We start from the raw sequence: 20536 nt of genomic DNA on the forward strand, positions 1-20536 counted from the left end.
AGGCAGAACATTTATGTCGTCCCCGTCATGCTTATGAGGACTGACAGTCCTTACCTGAAGGTCTGAGGAAGAACAGTGACGGTGTTGTGTTGGTTTGCAGATGTGGAGTTCTGCTAAACTCTTTTCCGGGCCAAACATGAGAGCTCTGGCCCAAATGAAAGCGAGGATCCTGGTTATCTTGCAAGTGAACTCTGGTGCGGTTCAGCTCACTGAGAATGCAGACAGTTTACTTAAAGTTCCAAGAGAGGAAGTGATGTAACCTCATTTCATTTCAAAGTAAAGTTAAGCCCGAGCCTGAATCCAGAGAAGCTTGAGGTTTGAAAGTGTTTGGTGGGCAAACCTGGATGATGATATCAGTGGACAATAGTCAGGATTACAGGGATGGAAGACTTTTCTTCTTCTTCAAAGTTTGTTTTGAGCCAAACTGCCCCCAGATCAGCAGCAGAAACTAGATCTATGTGTGTGGGCTGGGGGGGTTTGTGTGAAAGCAAATGTCTAAAGCTTTTGATCATTTCCCGTCCATTCAAACTGAGTCTGTGTCATAATCCTGGTGCAAAGGCGATAATTGTATGTTTCTGAAACTCCTTCATCTCTTCATGTTAGCTCAGCGTTTCTGCTCTTGGTTCTGTCACTCAGAATCTGTGACCTGCCAGGTGATTTGACAGCAAATCAGGTGAATCAGAGCGGTAAAATGTAAACACACATTTCTGTAACCCTTGGTCTATCCTAGGCACTTTAACATTGGGAGTGGGGTCATCTAGACCCACTAGACAGTGCTCTGAACCTTTTTTCTTCAATGATTTGTGATCTTCACTGGTGTCCATGGATTACATGAAATCTTTCCACCTTTATCCACCTTTGTCATGGTAGGGAGAACACCCCAATGGAAGGGGGGGGGGGGGGGGGGGGGGTCATAGGATAGCACAAGGGTTATGTGACTCAGCTCAAGCTGACATGTCAACAGGACTGACTCCTAAAGCAAAGATTATATTTGAATGACATGCAGATCAGGAATGCTATAACCCAAAATAATATACGATCATCTAGAATGATTTGATGTTGTTGACCTTTTGGCATATCCTTTCAGGGGTTTCCACAGTGAATCAGCTCTCACTCATTTGCACAGGTGGTTTGGTAGAGATATTTACGCCGGAAGCCCTTCTTGACACAAACCTGTATTTTATCCAGGCTGGGGACCGGCACAGGGAGGCCCCTTTGTGGCCTCACAGTTTGCTAGTAGTGTAAAGGGTCTTTCCCAAGGACCCATACTGGATCATCGCGCTCCCTTGGAAACCAACCCTGGTTTCCCGTATGCCAGTACACTCAGCCAAATGAGCCATGCAGCTGCTACTAACTCAGAATGATATGATAATCCAATCATTACAGCTGTTCTTCAATCAGTGGGAAACATCTGGATGTGAAACCGGTGGTGGAGGGACAGAGCGCACAGGCCACTTGGAACCGCTTAATAAGACGCCACAGCGTCTCAGATGGGACGTCTGTTCTCAGCCTCAGGTGAATAATGGTGGAGGGGGAGTTCCAACCATCCCTCTCTTTTAACACCCCCCTCCCTTTTCAGATGCCCTGGGCTGCAGTGCCAATTGCCCCACTCATCTACCCTGAGAGCTTCACCTGCGAACCGACAGCAACAAAAAGGAATTTCCTCTTGGCCTGAATGTTTGCATGAGCTGTTGCCGAGCAGTTTTGCTGGAGATGTTAATCACGAGTGATGCGGCCGTTTATTTATTCATTCTGTTTGGGGGGCCAGAGAGGAGGGATCCAGGGGTATTTGTTTGAGGACTTGAGATGGTTGGAGGAGCACCATGGAAGATAAATGAGGATGAGAAGTCCACAGAGACCTGATCAGGCAGGAGAGACGGAGGCCTCCGTTGGAGGGAGCGAATCTGTGAGCAGACTGAGTTTAAATGGGAGAGAATTTCCCTCCATGCCGTCACAATCATTTGACATGGAGGCAGTCAGTGTTACTGAGAGATGATAATGGCTGCTCTCATTATTCATGTTGTGGAGCACAAGTTTGCTGGAGGTGCGTTTGGAAGATAAAACAAAGTGACAAATGTAGCTGATGGGGGTGTATTAAGCCGAAAACTGCACATCTAATGCAACTTAAAGCAATTTTTGTATCAGTTATACATTAAATTTTGATATTGTTTTATCGTGTCTAAATCCAGAATCCTGTTTGGATAAAATGTGGCTTTATTTATGACCGAGGGGAATTCCACATGTTAGAGGAGCAGCCAGGAGGCAGAAGATCAGTGATCCACATGATCCACAACAGCAACATGAATAAAATAAAACTCTCATTTAGGTGCACACGGCTTTAAGATGCAGGCACGACATGTTGGAAAAATACCTCAGATCTGTTTCTACGTTTACATAACCAGGGAAGTATTACAGTGACATCCCATAAACCGAATGTTGGACGAGACCTCTAGACTAGAACTCATAAAGAAAAAGAAAAATTCCAAAACTCCTCTGAGATTCAAAGCTTTTGGGTAAAAAAGCAGTGCTGTTGTCATGAGAAACTCTGATCATGTGTTTGAACCATCGGATCGCCTTTTGGTTTAGAAGCTTTGACCTTCTGCTTGGAGTCATAGTATCTGGTTGGATGTAGACCATTGCCCCTTAAACAAATTTAATTTAGGCTTTTCTGTTTCTAATGTTACTTTTGTTGTATACTACTTTTTAAGTTGTATTTCTTTTTATTGCTATTATTGTTGATCTTTTTTCTACGACAGAGTATTAGGGCCACCAAAAAAAAAAAAAAATTAGAGCCACCAAAAAAAAAAAGTAAAATTACGAGATTTTATCTCGTAAATTTGGAAGATAAAAACTCGTAATTTTAGGAGATTACAGTGGAAGTGAGCATGCAGAGCAGCAGGTGAACGCCGTGCAGCCGCAGAGAAGACCGACTAAACTTTGTTGAACAGGTTGAGCTGAATGTTTATTGATAACGTTCCAAATGTCTGGAAGGTCATTTGTTTGATTTACGATTCATTAAAGTTTTATTTATTGATGGTTGGTTTGCAGGATCTCTGCAGCCCGATGAAGCCGTCGTCGGTGTCCCTGCAGCTGTTTGCTTGAATCCTTTCTACGTTCTACGTATCTTTTCAACGTTCCAAAGCTAATATAAAACACTATTTTCATTCCTCTTTATTGTTTTATGCTGAAACGGGACATTTCATCTGCAGGAGGGGGCATATGTAACACTGTTTACTTCCGCATTGGTGTTGGGATGACAGGTTCATGACGTAATGAGACAAATGAACTTCAGGATATGTGAATGAAAAGGAGAATAAAGGCTACAGCGATTGTCTACACCCAAACGTGTCTCTGAACTCCTTATTTTACATATGAAACTCCGCTTTACTGACACTGAACCCCGGAAAGACTGCTACACGGAAACTAATCTGATTTTGAGTCGCCAAAAGGTTCAGAATCTCTTTGTTTTACACCTATAATAATCCGGAAATGAAGCTTCACAAAAGGCTCCACATACTTCATCTTCAAGCTAGGTTCCGATAAACGGACAACTTCGGTGTTTTTTCCTTAATCTACGACTTTTTTTCGTAAATTTATGAGATAAAAAGTCGTAAATTTACGAGTTTTTATCTCCTAAATTTACGAGATAAAATCTCGTAATTTTACTTTTTTTTTGGTGGCCCTAATACTCCGTCGTATTTTTCCTCCCCAAAGTGGATTTTTATTTTCATTATTAATTTAAACGTTGACTCATGTTACTGTTGTGTGATGTCATTGAATAGGGAGTGCTGACGTGTGTGTGTTTGTGTGCGGGTGTGAGTCTGCACTAAAGTCCTTCTGCGAGCCTAATTGTGTTGTTTTTTACTCTTGTTTCTCATCTGCTCAGACATTGATACTGAGGCGTGTCTTGAGACAATGCATCTGATCTTCGTGTTTAAATGTTGAAATAAATCAAATCAAAACTCCCCCCATCCTCTTCGGTCCTGGACGGTTCTTTCAGTCAGTCGGTCCATCGTCCGTCCTTGTATTTCTTGTTGGGCGTAGACCATCATCAGCACCCCGCCATCAGCTGGGTTTCCTCAGGATGTGGCTGATCCGACCCCATCTTCTCCTGATCTGTTCTTCCTGTTCGCCTGGTTTGTTCTTCGCCAGAGCTCTGTGACGCTGATGGTTTCGACGGTGGATCTTGAGCATTTTTCATAGACAAGAATTGATCTGCTACCTCTTGATGGTGGTTTTTGTTCTCTGTGTTTCTGCTCCGTACAGCAGGTCAGACTTGATGTTTCAGTGGGACAGGAGAGTCCTGGCTCAGATTGTGATGAGGACGGATCTCCAGTTGTTCTTGAGGAGGATGAAGGATGCTCTCGCCTTTCCAAATGGGGTTTTAACATCCATGTCTGTTCCAATCTGTCGGTTCACAACACTGCCATGATATGTGGAGGTCTCCACTTCTTCCAGGTTGTTGTCTTCAAGCTCGGCTTGGAGACATACTTGGATTCATTTAAGGAGTAACTATGAATCAGAATCAGAAGTACTTTATTGATCCCACACGTGGGAAATTTGTTTGTCACCATAGCAACTGACAGCAGAGGGAAAAAAAGACTTAGAATGAAATAAAAAAAAAAAAAAACAAGAACAAAGAAAATGTAGCATAAATGCCAACATCAAAGTAGTAGTATAATTTAAAAAGCTATTTACAGAACAGTGCAGGTAAAAGGATGCGCAAAATAGAAAAAAAAAAACTGAATAAATAGTTAATAAAAATGTGCAAAGGTTATCTTTTGCATAGTGAGTTGTTGTACAGGGTTATTGCAGAAGTCCTCTGCTTTTTAAACATTTCCGATCTTGATTACAGTGAGGTCACAAAAATCCACAACCAAGCAGGTGAGGCTTAACGCTCAAGTCACCAGTATGAAGATCCTCACTGAAGATGTTGAAATCCATTTGAACCGCCGGGAGGTTCTGTGGTTAGAAAAAGACAAACGAAAGACGTTTTTGTGTTGAAGGGTGAGAGTGAGAGCTCAGCTTCAGCCAGAAGAACCCAGAGCAGATCCAGGTGTCATCAGGAACCCGGCCTACAGAAACACATCATGGAGTCTCAGCAGGATTCAGAGGAATGATTTCATGCAGACACAGTTTGGTTTCTTTGAGACATCAGTGGAAGAGCTCCGGCTTGTCCGAGTCCCTGCTGGAGCTGTCACCAGCTGAGGATTACGTCTCCACCCTCACGGGTTTGATCTGCTTTCCTGAAAACTAAAAAGTAACAAGATGAAGAAAATGTACTTGTAGTTTTTCTGTTAGTTTCGACTTCTTAGTCCTGCTTTCTAAATACTTTACATAGAAATGCTTTTTTTTATTCCTGATCTCTTTTTATTTTAACTCTTTGCTCATAAAAAGTCCTAGAGCTGTTTTGAATTACGGTACTTATTTATACTTTTATAATGAGTTTTTTGTTTTTCAATAGAAATATTTAGTTGTACTGAACCTCTATGATGCCGCTTGAATTTGGGTTTTATCTCTGCCATTCGCGTCTTACTCCGGTTTCTAATTTATAGCTTTTTGTTCCGAAAATTAAATAAAGCTAAAAACATTTAATCCATATGCCTAAAATCCAAACACCTATGACTTTTTTTAACAACATTTAGAGATGAAAAAAAGCAGTAAAAATGTACACATAAAGAGGAAGGTGGCGTCCTGTTGGTGTGGTGGTGCTGATAGCAGGTGAAGAAGCTGCTCCTGCTTCTCCTGCACCTGCAGCTCCTCGGCCTCCTCTTCACCATCTGCCCTCGCGGTGGCCCTGCCAGGTCGCACTCCTCACACACTAATGGAGTTTGTATATGCAGCCCGCTCTCCACTGCCAGCAAACCATTAATGTGAACCGCTCTCAGGAGCCCTCCCCCAAACAAGCTGACAATTTGTCTTCACTACCGAGCCGCTGGAAGGTCTGCATGTGATCCTCGGAGGTGGAGAGTGCAGCGTGGGAGGCCTGGAGGGGGTGTTATGATTATTATTATGGTTTAATACACTTGACGTGGGGCTGTGGACATGAAGGTTACACAACAGCACAGCTGCGCGTCGCACATGCATGGGCGTACAGAGGATGGCGCCATGCTCAGGTGGAATTTCGATGAGACAGGAAACATTTGTGATACGAGACAGATTTTTCTCTGCTCATGCAGGTAAACAGGAAGGTGTGATGGCATCAGCATCTGTAATGGGAGGGGGCTTAAGCTGTCATATCTTTGCGTTTTGGGACATGAGAAGACTCATTTAGAAAAAGATCATTTACAAGCTGGAGGGCACTTCATCTATGAAATGCTTTCCACCATAGCGTTGTAGTTTCTCATGCATTATATTCCACACACAATACTCGATACGAACTGGAATTCTTCCTCCTCCCACACAGCAAATGCTTCTCACTTCTAAGGAGCTGCCTGAAGGGAAACCGAACTGTTCTACCAAGAAAAGCTGCAAATGTAGAGTTTAAACAAAGTTACAGACACCCTGCATGACCTGACAGGTCACAGAAAGCTCATAGCACCCGTATGGTTGCTATGACGCTGTTAGGAGGATCTTGATATTTCCTTTGGGTCACCTGTGTGCCCCGTACAGGTTTGCCCATTTTTCAGAAAGCCCGTATCTACCCTTAAGGGCAGTTGGGACCAAAGACAAAAGGCTTTGGAAGCACTTTTCCATTCTTTTCTGCTTGGGCGGCCCTCCTCCAGCCACACACTCATATCCAACAAGGGCCAGGCCAAAAAGTGGGGGGACTGTGTGTAGTGCTGCCAACTTTTCCACATACATAAAGACACCAGCCGGTCGACTCTGCAGGTTTGATGAAGCCTCGCCACATGACTCAAAGAGTCCAGATTCAAGAAAAACGGAGGAATTGTGCACAGTTCCATCAGATGGTGAGCTTGTGGAAATTTATGCTTCTAACAGCTGAAGTCCAGTTTTGGTGAAAGTTCTCACCTGTTAGGAAGAGAAAGTTCCAGGTGATGGAGTTCAGGGAGTCTGTCATGAAACACTCTCCAGCACCTCAGTCACAAAGAAGCAGGGTCTCCTCACGCTGCAGGCAGCTGAGACATGTGTCGCCATGGTCACCGCTGCACTGCAGACCATCTGAGCTCTGACAAGCCACTAATGAGATCTATTCTCAAAGGCAGCTCGACTCCCTCCCCAGCTCTGTCAGCAGCGCGGCAGCCAGCCTGCAGGAACTCTGTTAGCCTCACAGATAGCAACAGATCAGTCCAGAGCTGTTTTCCTGAAGCCCATGAAAAAGGAAACTGTTGGGATTCAAAATAATCCAAAAGACCTTTTAGATTCTCTCTCCTGTTTGTTCTTGAATATACAGATTTAGATTTTCTCATTTTTTTATTTCAAACTGCACATGTTAACGTGTCTTTCTCCAACTAAACAGCAACATAACACAACATTAGCAAATAATGTGATGCAGCTGAAATCTGTCACTTCAGACTCTCAGCTTTAGGTCTTCACAGCGCCTCCTGCTGATTGGAGGTGGATCGTGGAGAAGAACTCTGTCCAAGTCGCTTTTATATCAAATCTTTCCACAAATAGTTATTTTGTTTTAAAGATGCAACACAGCCATACATCCATGCATGAGAGCTACAGTTCAATCAACGAAGAAGTCATTGATTAAATATGTTCTTCTTGACATTTTTAACTCTAACACAAATCTTTTCCTAACCTTACCTTGTTTTTTACTAGACACAACAGAAAAGTAGATAAAAGGAAAAAGTGAAGGTCCCTCCGTCTCATTGGGGGGGTTTTCTGGACTCTGTACATTTCACTTTGTTAAAAGTAAACTTCAAACCGACAGATTCACGAGAATGTGACAAGCTTTAAAACAGAACAACAGAGGGATGCTTCACGACTCTCCTGACTTGTTTAACCATAATTTTCTTTTGTTGTCATATTTCCCTATTTGACTTGATCAGACCGTTTCCTAATCAGCTCATAATAGTTGGTCCTTCCACATTTGCCTGCATCTCTTCTTTGTGGTTTAGCCTGCAAACGTCTCTGCATGTACCGCCATGAGATTCAAACCTGGTTTTGTGACCACATCAGTTGCTGCTTTGTGCGTCTGTGCAGCTGCAGCAGAATCGCCTGCAAACACGTTTGTGTTCTCGGTGCTTTCGTTAGAGGAGGTTGGTCTATCAGGCAGAGACGTGACCACAAGCATCCATTTAGTCTACAGAACGCGTGAGAAGTAAAGGCAGGAACTCATGATGAAGACTTGCTGACTACATGTGTCCATAACAGCAGGAGGGTAGTAGTGAGCTGCAGGTCACTAAAGGAACATCTGAATCTTCACTTTCGGCTCAAAAGCAGCTCAGAATATATAAAACGAGTCTTTTCTGCTCCATGTCCTGCTCTGCCAGCATCTATGTAAAATCATATCTAGCATTAAGTCCATCTGTTTGCTTTAACTACCAAAGTTTTATCTAAAGTGTCGATTTAAATGCATAATCATGCTGAAGGGACTGTATTCTTCTGAAATGCCCCCCTAATCAGATGATTTGAATGCAGCGTCATCCTCCCTTTGAAACTGGGATCAGACAAAAGAGCACGGCTGCAGCTTTTATGTTGTGCTGGCTCCTTTCCAGGCCTTCACGCCGCAGACACGTCTGCTGGTGAACCCACTGTGCTCCTGTCATATTGTATCTGACAGCGTCTCTGGTTCCTCGGGGAGAACATACTGTAGCCAGGCTGCTTTGCCTTTGGATGTAGGCTTCCATTCAAAACATGAGTAGTGTTCAACCAGCTCACTGCTGAGCTCCGTCGTCACGGAAGTTGCTCCTCCGAAGTTCCTTTGCAGGTTTTTGATTCAGCAGGCAGAGGTTTGTGATGTGTGGAAGGAAGCAGGAAATGTGTTTCTTTTTACAGACTACAGGAAGTTTGGAGATTATACTTTTGAACTTTCAGGTTTCCTGGAGTACTCATCTATATTGTATATTAAAAACTAGAAAAACGCTGTTCTATTTTCTTTCATCTTATATTGTCATTATTTTGTGTTCTTTTGTCAACGGGCTTCTCGGATGCACATGCACCCCCCGCCTCTCCAGTGTCACTCTGCACGGCGAACATCCTGCTCCCCGTTTGAAGTTCTGTCACCGCCAGGCTTTGAAGTGCCACTTGTGTTTTACGCCGCGCGCCTCGTCTCTGGGGTTTTGTCTGCTGTGAAATTGTCTGAGTCACAGGCCACGTTTCAGTTGGAGGGTTCTGTGATAATGAATGCGGAAAGCGGAGCCGCGGACGTTTAAGAATCCGTGGTTGCCGCCCGTCACCAGACTCTGACGTCCCTGAGCCCCTTTAGATTGCTTTGTCAGATGTAAAACGGGTTGAGCCGCTGTGATCCCAGCGACGACCCGACACCCAGAAATGGAAATTCTGCTCAGATCAGGAGTTTTCCAAACAACTTCTTGGGAGGAAGAAGATCCAACAGATGCAACCACTAGAGGTTGATGTATTTGTAGAGATGGAAGTGACGCAGAGACGCTCACAGGCCACTGTCTGACTATTTCTTGGATCGTAGGTGCTAGTAGTTTGATTAGAAGAATTCTGTCAAATGTGTGGTCTGTCGTAGATTGCATGAAAAAAAAAGGGCAACAACTTATTGTAGATCTTCTTTTAAGCAGAGTTTCCCAGTTTTTCTTTTAATGCTCTTTTAAGTGGATTGCTTTGGGCCTTTTGAGGTCATCCGAGGAAGAGGAACTGTAAAAAAGTATGGCGCCATCTTCACATATCTGGCTAGAAGAGCTGTGCATCTTCAAGTATTGTCGTCTTTGAATACAGACTCTTGCCAATGATCTAAGGAGGTTCATTGCAAGGCGTGGTCGAGTGCTGGAGTTGCACTCTGACAGTGGCACAAACTTTGTTGGGGCCGAGCGCGAGCGGACAGAAGCCAAAGGAAGATGGACTCAGGCTCAGATTAATGATGCATTGTTGGAATTTTGTGGCATTTCAATCCACCTTCTGTCTCGCATCATGGTGGTGTGAGGGAGAGGGTGATTAGATCTAGTTCTAAATTCCACCTTAAGAACACAAGCCGAAGAGTCCCTCCATACAGTCCTGTGTGAAGCTGAAGCTACAGCAATAGCTGTCCCTCAATCTGGTGACCACAGTGATTTGGAAGCTCTTACTCCCAATCATTTACTTTAGCTGAAGATGAAGCCAGTGCTGCCTCCAGGGTTATTCCATCAAGAGGATGTTTTATGCTCGCCGCTGATGGAAACAAGTTCAGTTCATGTCCGACTTGTTTTGGAAGCAGTTAAGGAGTACCGGTACCTTCTTCAACTTCAGGAACGGCAGGAGTGGAGACACGCCTGACGGAACTTTACGCGTGGAGAGAGACATGGTCATTCCTGCAGATAAATCTGTACCTTGGAAAGCCTGAATAACTGGTGGGTTTGTAGAAATGACTGCTGATAAGCAAGGACAATGTGCATCTAGACCAAGACGAACTGTTTAGACAGACCTATCACCAAGGCTCGTCTTCTGCAGGAAGCCAAAGAACCAGGAACCAGGACTTAATATTCATTTGGAATCTGTCTTTGGTTTTTCTTGTGTGTTAACCTGTAGTACACTGAAAAAAATATAACAGTGGTTTAACTTAAAAAAATTGAAGTAATCTGTCACACCTAATATATTTGCATTGTATCAATGTAAATGAATAATTTAGCCTAACCTATTTTTTTTATTTCGGTTAAACTGATTCTGTGAGGTGAAGAAAAGCAATTATTTTGAGTTTCTCTAAATCAAAATAAATAAGTTCTGTTTTTTACTCATTGGAAATGTTCTACTTTATCTAACCTGAAAAAAACGACTTGATATAATCCATTTTTTAATCTTTGAGCAATTTACTTTTTAAAGTTGTCTCAGATAAAAATGTCAGGTTCACAATCTAATTAACTGAATTAAGCTTTAGAATTATATATTGATGTACACAGACTCAGAACACATTTCTTCATGTAAACAATATTTATTGTTCCATGAACATATCCACATCCAAATTTACAAACATGACATCTTTAAGATGTATAAACATCAAAACTGTTTCCCAATACTAATACACTTAAGTGAGGGGAAAAAAAACATTAATTGACACTAACTTATAGCTGGCTGTTCAGTCTGAAAACTTTTTTCATCCATCACTATCTTGATGTCTGTTGGTGGACGGAGAAGATCCTCTCTCCCAGTGAGAAAGATCGCCATGGTTTCAATCTGCGGAGCATCACTGTCCAGACCGTTCTGCAGACATAAAAAAAATTAACATATGACAACTGGCGCGTTGCTCTAAAAGGTATAATTTTGTTTTAGTTAAATAAATAAGCCTCAATGTGTATGCTCACTTTACTTTATCAATGTTTCGGGATTAGATACATATGCCTGTGACCCCATAACATATTTTTGACTGTTAACGTTAAGCAAAAGTTGTATTCAAAGCAAAGAAAATTTAAAACAGAAATGTAAAATGCAAACTAAATGTTGTATTCATTTTTTTTTGGCAAAGTTGTGCACAAAGTCTTAGTATTTGTGCACAACTTTATCTTTATGAATATGTTTCTTGTTGGCAGTGATCTTAACCCATACAGTGCCATGTTCCATTTCCTACATCATAAAAGAGTGTCATAGTTGAGAGGTGGATAACCTTACCTGGTGTTCTTTAATGAGGTGCTCAAAAGATTCACCAAGTAGATCATCAGAGATTTTAGGATGGCTTCTCCTCTGATGGTAATGTCAACAATCTGAAAAGAAAGCTTGTCATTAGTTAAAAGTTCACCTAACCACCCAACTGCTCTATGGACCACTCATGTCATACAGACCCTTCATCCAGAACTTCTAAGATGTTGGTGGTCTGCTCTTTCACACGCCCTCCATTGCTCCTGATGACCTCTAGAAGTTTGGTGGAGTGTTTGTCCAACTGTGCAAAAAACTTTGCCTCCAAAGTAATTGTTGTAACTCTCAAGAAGTCTGCATTTATCTGAAAATGAAATCAGAGAACATGGATGATGATGGTCCAGTTTGTAATGTTTTAGGAGTTCAGATCGTCTTGAATAAGTATGGGCACAGTCTTTACAATTCCACGTCGATGAGTAACTGCGGAAAACAAACAGGTGTTTAGGGTGTAGGGAGAGCAATGTTATGATTGGGCCTTCATCACAATTGCATAGGTTGTACAAAACAAAAAAAAAAACTTACCAAAAGTTAGTCAAAGGCTTCCAGACTGGATGCAGAGCAGAAACCGAAGAGTGTCTTTATGAAAAAATAAATAAAAATAGTCATTACAGATGATTACAGACAGTGGAAATCTCAATGATCATACACGATAATGACAGCCACACAGTTTGGAGCCATTCTCTCTGATTATTTTTATTTTTTGAATGTTGACAACAGGGAAAAACTGGGAAGTGTCACAAGCTCCTGCAGCCGCTTTTGACATTAAAAATGTGTCTGTGTTGAGTGTTAAGGATCCTGCTGCCGTATCCCATAAACTCTTTTTTTGTTCAATCATTATAAAAAATTTAATAGGTTTATTATTATTAACCTCCGACGACATACTCTGTCAAGTGACGTAATATTCACGCATGCGTGAACGGTCGGTTCGGGGAGAGCAGTTGTCCCTGTTAAATTCAATAAAATATCCAGTGTAACATAACGTAACACGGCTCATAGATGTTTTCCTGTAGTAAATAACATTCGACAGCAAATACACCACAAACAGTGTTTGATAGCAGTGTTGCATCAATTTGTACTCCTTATTAAAATAAATTCACCAGTCGCAAAATACGGCATGAGAGCCTCACTGTTAGTGCTAAATGTTAGCTTAACTGCACTAGCTTAACTGCACAGCAGCTAAAGTTGAATTTGCAGCAGAAAGTGTAAAAGCTTAAAATTCTTGGGGAAAACTCAAACCAATGCAAGCTTCGAAAACTGCCGACTGTATTTAAATTAGTGCTTTTGTCTTATTAGAGGTAAGAACTTACCTTTAAGCTGCTGCTGTCGGTCTCCTGGCGGCGGTTAGTTCCTCTTTTCCAAACAAACTTACTGCTGCTGGGGGTTGGGGACCGACTAACGTCGTCTGAAAATTGTGTCCAGGCAGTGAAGGAAATCCTCGTTTAAATGTACAAGGAGAAAACGACTGAACTAATTAATATACAATGATTTTTGTTGATGTTGTTTTACCTTACTTGTCGAGTTGTCGCTCTGAGAAGCAGTTCAGATTATGGCAGAAATACGGCCCGCCAAATTTGCATTTCATTTAGTGCGCATGCGCACATCAAACTCAACCTAATAATTGTGCTTTCACAAAACGAAAAAATTTTACTTTGGTACCCTGTTATCATTTACATTAAAGTAAAGTAAAAAAAAACAAAGACACATTGCATAACTTATAAGAATTGAGTTCAAGAGAGTAAATTAAAATTTTTATATTAATGCAATGAGTAGAAACGCATCAAACTGATGACAGCAATGGTTTACTTTTTTCAGTGTAGTTTTGTCTTCTTACATGTAGTTTGTAACTATTCTTTAGAGAATTAGGGACTGGAATGTACAGTAGGTGTCAAAACTGTTAATTTGTGGAGTATTTATTTCTTGATTTGGTGGGGGTGTCATTTAGGTAGACAGCTGTGATTATACGAATGAAGTTCACCTGTCCACGGGGATGAATAAACGCCAGTTGGAGCGTGTGAAATGGGGATATGCACCTTCTGTTGACCGCTTAACGCTAACTGCTTCGATATCTTGATGCTATGACGCGACGCTTTGTCGTTTTGATGATGTGTTACTTGCAGATTGTGTTGCTTTGAAACAGGAATTACAATGCTTCAACATCGCTGAAGCAACTCCTTTCATAGCTTTCATGATATCGCTGCCACCATAGGACTCCCCTGAAAAGGAGATTCTTAATCTCAATGGGACATTTCCTGGCCAAATAAAGGTTAAATCAAAAAATAAATAAAACTAGAAGGAGCTGAATGTTGAATTGCTGAATGAAAATGAAACTTGAAGGGTAATTGGCAAAAATAAACAAATAAAGAAATGATCAAAGTTGATCATAAATAAAGTGAAAACAGCACAATGCTCCCCGGTTGCTCCCCGGTTGCTCCCTGGTTGCTCCCCGGTTGCTCCCCCGTGTATCAGTGAATCTCCTCAGTCGTGGCAGCAGCAGGAGATAAATATGCCTCGGATGACCTTGGATTCTTGCCTTGTGCCATATCAAGGCACAGCTCGGCGCCACGTTCCAGTGCGCGGCGCTGAGCAGCAGGCGCCATCGCTCACACACTTGGTCCCCAAACTCACCTTGTTACCCTTTTAATTAGAGGGAGCAGTTAATAGTGGCGTCCACTGTGCCGCCTCAGCACTCTGCCCTAACTTCAGGGACCGCCTGGATCGATGGCAGAGACTAAGACTGAGACCAACAGCTTTTGGGGGGCTGTGGGGGGGGGGTCCCATTGAGATCTGCTTTAATGATCTTCAGACTGAAATCAATCATTTTTCTTTGGCGGGACCTCTGGGGTGCGAGGAGCGGCAGTGACCCCGTCTCTCCTCTCAGGTTGTGGTCTGACGTTTCCTTAGAGATAAATGTTTGCAGATTTTATTGCGGGCTCATAAACAGTCTATCCCTCCGACCCCCCCTTGCTGTTCTTGTTTTGATTTAAAGATGCCGTGGTAGTGTTTAGCATTTAGATGACATGCTGCTCCCGCGCTGTGATAGATCGGCGCCTCTGCAGAAGACTGAATTTCTTTAAGAGGTTCTGGCCCGGTCGGCGGGCGGGCCGGGCGGCCTCGGAGGGCAGATGAATACCAAGTCCGTGTGTTTGTGAAGGAAGAATGCCAATACCCTCGCCCCGGCTCCTCTGATTGGCTAAACACATCATTAGCTTTTTGATTATGATTAGCCGGCTCATTATCTACACAAAAGAGGCTGGTTGTCAGGATGGGGGGGGCTGCTCCTTCCTCTGGTCAGGCGGGGGTGGGGGGTGGGGGGGTCTGTATGTGCAGCTCAGACAATCTGATGCTTCTGATGAAGATAAAAGTAAGAAGCTGTGCTCACCAGGAAGCAGAGTGAAACACGATTTATCACCCTGCTTCTGAGCTAATGCGATAAAAATTTTGGTGCCACTAATCGAAGCAGAGACTTCTGTCGTTAATTCAGATAATGAGGTGGCCGTTACTCTCTGGATTTTCTGGATAAGAAGAGTTGCAGCATCTCCAGAGGTCATAAAACCTCCGCAGAACTGAATGACCTTCAGCTTTTTGAATCTGTCCTAAGATGAAATGCCATCTGTGCCTCCGAGTCAACATATGGTCCATAGTGTTCAAGGCCAACATGCTGAGAGACGCTTTCCCTTCCGCCCCCGCTGACCATCCATTCTTCTGTTTTCAGCCTTTGCCCAAGGAGCCGTCGTAGGACGCCGAGGAGGAGAAGCAGGTAGGTTTCCAGCTTCTGAAGCTTCATGCTGATCCGCTGTGAGCCCCAACATGGTTCAAGTCGCTCCACATACAGGGACTGATCCAGGAAACGGCTACCGGACCAAAGTCAAGAAACTCCTGCTGGAAATATCTGCCTGATTTGATATTTTAGGGTTTAGGATAGGTGGCAGCAGATTTTCAGACTGTTAAACAAGTTCTTGAAAAGTGAGACTATATCTAAGGAAATGCAAGAGAAATGCCACGTTTAAGAATGAGGGAGACGTACAGAGAAACTACAGAGGAATGAAGCTGATGAAGAGCGATGTCAGAGGAACATCTGTGAGCATGACTGGTTTCATGCAGAGAAAGAGAACCGCAATGAGGATGTTTCAGGAGAGGATCACAGAAGGTCAAGAGGAGCTGCTTTGTGTCTTGATCCAGAGAAAGTCCATGACGGGATCCAGAGAGAGGAGCTGTGGTTAGGAGGAGGACGTCTGGAGTGACAGAGAGGAGCATTGGAGTTGTTCAGGTCATGGATGAGAGCTGGAGGACAGTGGTGAGATGTTCTGTAGGTGTAACAGAGGAGTTCCGGGTGGAGGTGGGACTGCACCAAGGATCAACTTTGAGCTCCTTCTTGTTTCCATGGTGATGGACAGATTGACAGATTTGTGGACCAGGATGTTTACAGATGACATTGCGATCTATATGCAAGCAGGGAGCAGGTGGAGGAACATCTAGAGAGGTGGAGGTTTGCTCTGAAAAGGGGAAGAATGAAGGTCAGCTGCAGCAAGACAGAGAATTTGAGTGTGAACGAGAGGAACGGTGAGGTTACGGGGAGCAGAGGTGGAGATACATGTGGAAACAGGCTGGAACAGGTGGAGGAAGGTTTCAGGTGAGATGTGTGACCAAAGGAAAGGCCATGTTGTTGGTTTAGAGGCTGATGCAGAGCTTGAGGCAGCAGAAGTGAAGATGCTGAGGTCCTCTTTGGGACCAGGATGGATCAGGACAGAATCCATCAGAGGAGCAGATCATGGATGTTCTGGAGATCCATGCAGGGAAGCAGATGGAGATGGTTTAAGGAAAACCAAAGAGGAGGTTGAAGGAGGACATGAGGGTGGAGGACGCAGAGGAAAGGGGTTAGAGGGAGGCAGATGATTCTTGGTGGCGTCCCCTAAAGGGAGCAGCTGGAAGACCAAGACAAAGAAGAAGTTGCATTGAGCTTGAGCAAAAATAAAACCTGAACTCTCTCATGAAAAAGTAGACAATAGTGATAATGAAGAGAAATAACAAAGCGGCCTGTTTTTCTGGAGAATATAATTTTGATTCTGCCATCGTCGATAAAAAAGATTTAAGGAGATGTTCCTATTCTCCTCAAAAGCTTCAGTTTTATTAGATTTTCTTTGACAAAAAACTCCACTAAACATCAGACCCGACTTTGCTGCTATTTCAGTAGAATTATAGATGGAAACTAAACTTGGAGAAAGTTCTGATGAAAGTTTTGGATGCGCTGGCGGTCAGACGAACTCAGCCTCACTTCCAGAAAAGCCTCTTTTCTTTAAAAGCAAGGAGAGAAGGAAAAGAATAAAATGAATTCTTTGCCCCAAAACAATGACAGAATATCATTCAAGCTTTTATGTTCTGCAGAAACCACAGGCGTTTGGAATCTGCATGCTTTATGTCTCCTAGCCCACACTTTGAGATTGATTTTCCCGACTCTACTGAGAAAAACAAAATGAATCACGCGCAATTACCAAGGACAGAGAAAAGGGAGGAATGGGGGGGGGTCATAAATATTTATGGTGCCGGCCCAGAACATTTGTGCAATTCTGTGTGCATTTTCCCCAACTCATATTTAAGCGTCTGAATGATTTATACAGGCAGTCCTGGGGTGCCCCATTTGTCCAGTGTCACCCTGAATCACTTTATTAACATTTATGGATTTATCCACATAAACCAGTCTCAGCAGAATTCCATTAATATTCATGCTGCTTTTCCAATCAGGTAATTGGATAAATCAAGTCGTTACCTGCAGAATTTCACTGAGGGGGCTCCAGGTGGGAGGAAGAGGAGGGGCCCCGAAATGCAGTGAACTCCAAACAGCTCCCAGTCTGTACCGCAGTTTAGTTTCTTATGACTGAGAACAGGGGGGGCAATCCAGAGCTGTTTGATGTGTCGGGGGGGCTGCTGAGAAGCGCTTCATTAGTCATTGATTTTATAGCTGCTTAATTCCCGGCCCTCAGCAGCTCCTCTGAATCCAGGTGTGAGCTTTTCATCCTCAGCTCCTATTTATTATTAATTATGGAAGTAAGCCAGCAAGCATCAAATGACAAATTATATGGTGCTGCTCTGATTCCTAAAGTGGCTGTGATTCTAATTTTACATTTTTATGCACCATGAAATGATAAAAACAATCAATCCCCAAGGAAGCTCATAACTGGGACAATTAGTGTTTTTTTTAGTTCATAGTTGGGTGTTTGGTTTCTTTAGGAGTAAAAGAAATGATCCGAAATGTGGAAAGTTAAGGAAAAAAACATAATTTTGAGCATTTTAATTCAGTTTGTGTCAGAAAAAAGACTTAAGGTGATAAATCAAGAGGAAACTGAACCAAATAAGAACTTCATTGGACACACTTTAGGGGGCGGAGTTTGGCTTAACGAGAAAAAAATAAAAGATCAACTAACCGGAACTGAACACAGAAACAATGTCTAGAGAAAAAATGAAAGGATTGGGAACTAGACAGCTTGGGAAAAGGTTCCGGTTCCCATTCCTTCCATGCTCAAAGGTGACATGCTGCCTGACCCGGGTCAGAAAACACTGGACCAGCTGCACCTCAGAAACAGACCAGAATGGTTCTCCTTTCAGAAACTCAAGGAAAACTGAAAATCCAAAAGCCGGTCCAGTGGTTTGTATGTGAAGAGTTTGAAATTCTCCAGGGGTTGCAGGTCAGGGAGGGGCCCAGAAGGAACCAGGATCCAGCTGAGATGACAGATAAGTGGAACCACAGTAACGTTTTTCTTCCTTTTTCCCTCCACAGGTTCACTGACATCTCTGTTAGAAACCGAGGCTGGTCCAGCACCTGAACATTCATCCACGAGGCTCCAACCTTCACATTTGGCCCCAACATCCGTAAGAAAACAGACTCCAAGTAAAATAAACCACTAGATCCACCAGCGACGGTCCCTCCCCCTGTGATCAGCACTCATCGTGGACTCATGACCACGGAGCAGCTTTCAGAGGCCGGCGGTGGACAGAGATTCTAGTGTTGGTGTTTTTCTTTCCTTTTTTGTCAGCCACTGGTCTCTGAGGGATGGTGACTCTGCTGAGGCGTTTTTGGTACGTTAGTGACGTCAGTCAGACTCAAAGTCTCTCAAACGTTCCTCCCTTTCATCTTCTTCATCATCAGCGCTCTGAAAGCATCTCGGTTTCTTCAGCTGCTAAAGACTTGACTGAGGTTGATCCGGAACACACTCTCCATCGTCCTTGTCTTCTGAAAGTGGCTGAAGCCTGACAGCCACAGAGCGCCCCCCCCCACACCTGAACGCATCAGAAGGAAGATCCTTCAGCAAACCCGGATGGTGAGACCCGGACTTTTCAGAGGATTCTGTTTTATCGCTGAGTCTAGATGAGTCATTTCTGCCAATGAACCTGGCACCACCGAGAGAACAACCCCCCCTGCTCATTGTAGTGTTTTTGTGTGTGTGTGTGTGTGTGTGTGCATCCAGAAAGACACTGTGAATTTAGTCATTGCATTATTCATACTTGTGTATATTTTTGGGACACACTCAGACCAGAGCATTTTGGGATTTTACAGATCTTTGCATTTATGAGTTTTTATCCTTAATTTTGCTTTTTCCCTCTTCTTTCAACATTTGGAGATATTTATAATGTGGGGAAATACTATGGAAACGGGGAAGGTCATCGTCTGTTCTGTAAATTAAATTCTGTAATTAAAGTTCAGTCGTGTGGTTAAACGTATGTCTGAATCCTTGATGATGTTTTGGCTTTTCCAGCGATGCGCTGACTAAGATGACAGCCCGTCAGACCCCAAAAGTAGCTCCGCAGGAATGAAAGCTAAACAACCACCAAAATAAGGCCCAGGTTCTGAACCAAAACACCACAAAAAAACAACACCTGTTTGCTTTTCTCTTCTGCCAAACTGAGCTGAGGTTCTGAAAATGTCCCTTTTATCCGCTCCAAGACACAGCGACAACACTATTCTAATGTTTGCATTTCAGGACACAAAGAGTGTGTACTGTTGTTGTTGTGTGTTTCCAGGTCAGCCATGGTCTTTGTAGTGAGAATGTACCAATTTCCACCTGATGCCAGATCTTTGATTTGGTTCTGCTTTTATTTCTCGCCCCTCCAGCCGTAAATAAAGCGTCCCTTTGGTTTGACAGACTGTCACTGTGGCAGCAGCAGCTTTCACTCACAACTGGCTGTTTAGTGCAAAGAGGTCCAGGATATTAAAAGAGAAATCCTCTTTCACTGAGTTTAATCCGTCAGTGTCTCAAAAACAGAAAATCAAAGCACAGTAGCAGCAATTTATCCCATGTTTTAGTGTGAAGAAGCCCCAAAGTCAACCTATTTGAACAGTGGAAAGCAGTATGATGCATTTAAAGTCCTACTCTGACCATCTTCTGATCTGTTTTCAAAGTGTTCCCAGAGGTCTTTTATTGATTATTATACCATATTTAGACAAAATCTGAAAACCTGCGTCGTTTTCTAAAACATAGTTTCTGCAGAGCGGCAGGAGTTCTTTGAAGTTCACCTCTGAGTTGTGGGCGGGACTGTTGGTGCGGAGCAACCCCGGCCCCCTTCCTGTCACCCGTCTATTCACTGTACACTCTTTCCTGCTAGCTTACAGCCCCTCGCACCGCAACCTGACATTAGTGATACAAAAAAGAAAATGGCAATAACATCTGATCTATCCATCCGCCCAGTTTAGATCCAGATTCCAGCTCAGACCAGGAAAACACAGACAGATTGTTGCGCCTGCATCACCGCTACAAGGCTTTTCACACTGCATTTTTTTTCATCTGCTCCTGGTTCAGGATTTATATAAAGAAATATTCAGAAATGCAATTTTAAGCTTCATTTT

The 20536-nt window shown here is 43.1% G+C and overlaps 1 protein-coding gene and 1 long non-coding RNA gene across 5 annotated transcripts in view; one reads left to right on the forward strand and one right to left on the reverse strand.

Annotated features, from left to right (window-relative positions):
• tafa5l (TAFA chemokine like family member 5, like) overlaps positions 1-19409 on the forward strand; it is a 73012-nt gene extending 53603 nt beyond the window's left edge. For 2 of the 3 annotated variants that reach the window (XM_078949692.1, XM_004070228.5), the window contains 2 exons: positions 15413-15457; positions 18473-19409. In XM_078949692.1, the coding sequence (XP_078805818.1) occupies positions 15413-15436 (24 nt within the window). In that variant the 3' untranslated portion in view covers positions 15437-15457; positions 18473-19409. The remainder of the gene's footprint in view (positions 1-15412; positions 15458-18472) is intronic. The other variant, XM_078949691.1, reaches the window with a different exon arrangement.
• On the reverse strand, positions 11037-13330 carry LOC111947638 (uncharacterized). Of its 2 annotated transcripts, XR_002873499.2 has the most exons (6): positions 13207-13330; positions 13008-13102; positions 12223-12276; positions 11847-12004; positions 11677-11768; positions 11110-11271 (listed from the first exon to the last, which is right to left on the reverse strand). It is a non-coding gene; the product is annotated as an uncharacterized LOC111947638 (long non-coding RNA). The 2 variants fall into 2 exon arrangements; XR_002873498.2 differs by having other exon boundaries at positions 11037-11271; positions 13008-13297.
• Positions 19410-20536: the final 1127 nt, after the last annotated feature.

Source organism: Oryzias latipes, chromosome 7 (genome assembly GCF_053564925.1).
Source record: "Oryzias latipes strain Hd-rR chromosome 7, Olatipes_Hd-rR_3.1".
NCBI lineage: Eukaryota > Metazoa > Chordata > Actinopteri > Beloniformes > Adrianichthyidae > Oryzias > Oryzias latipes.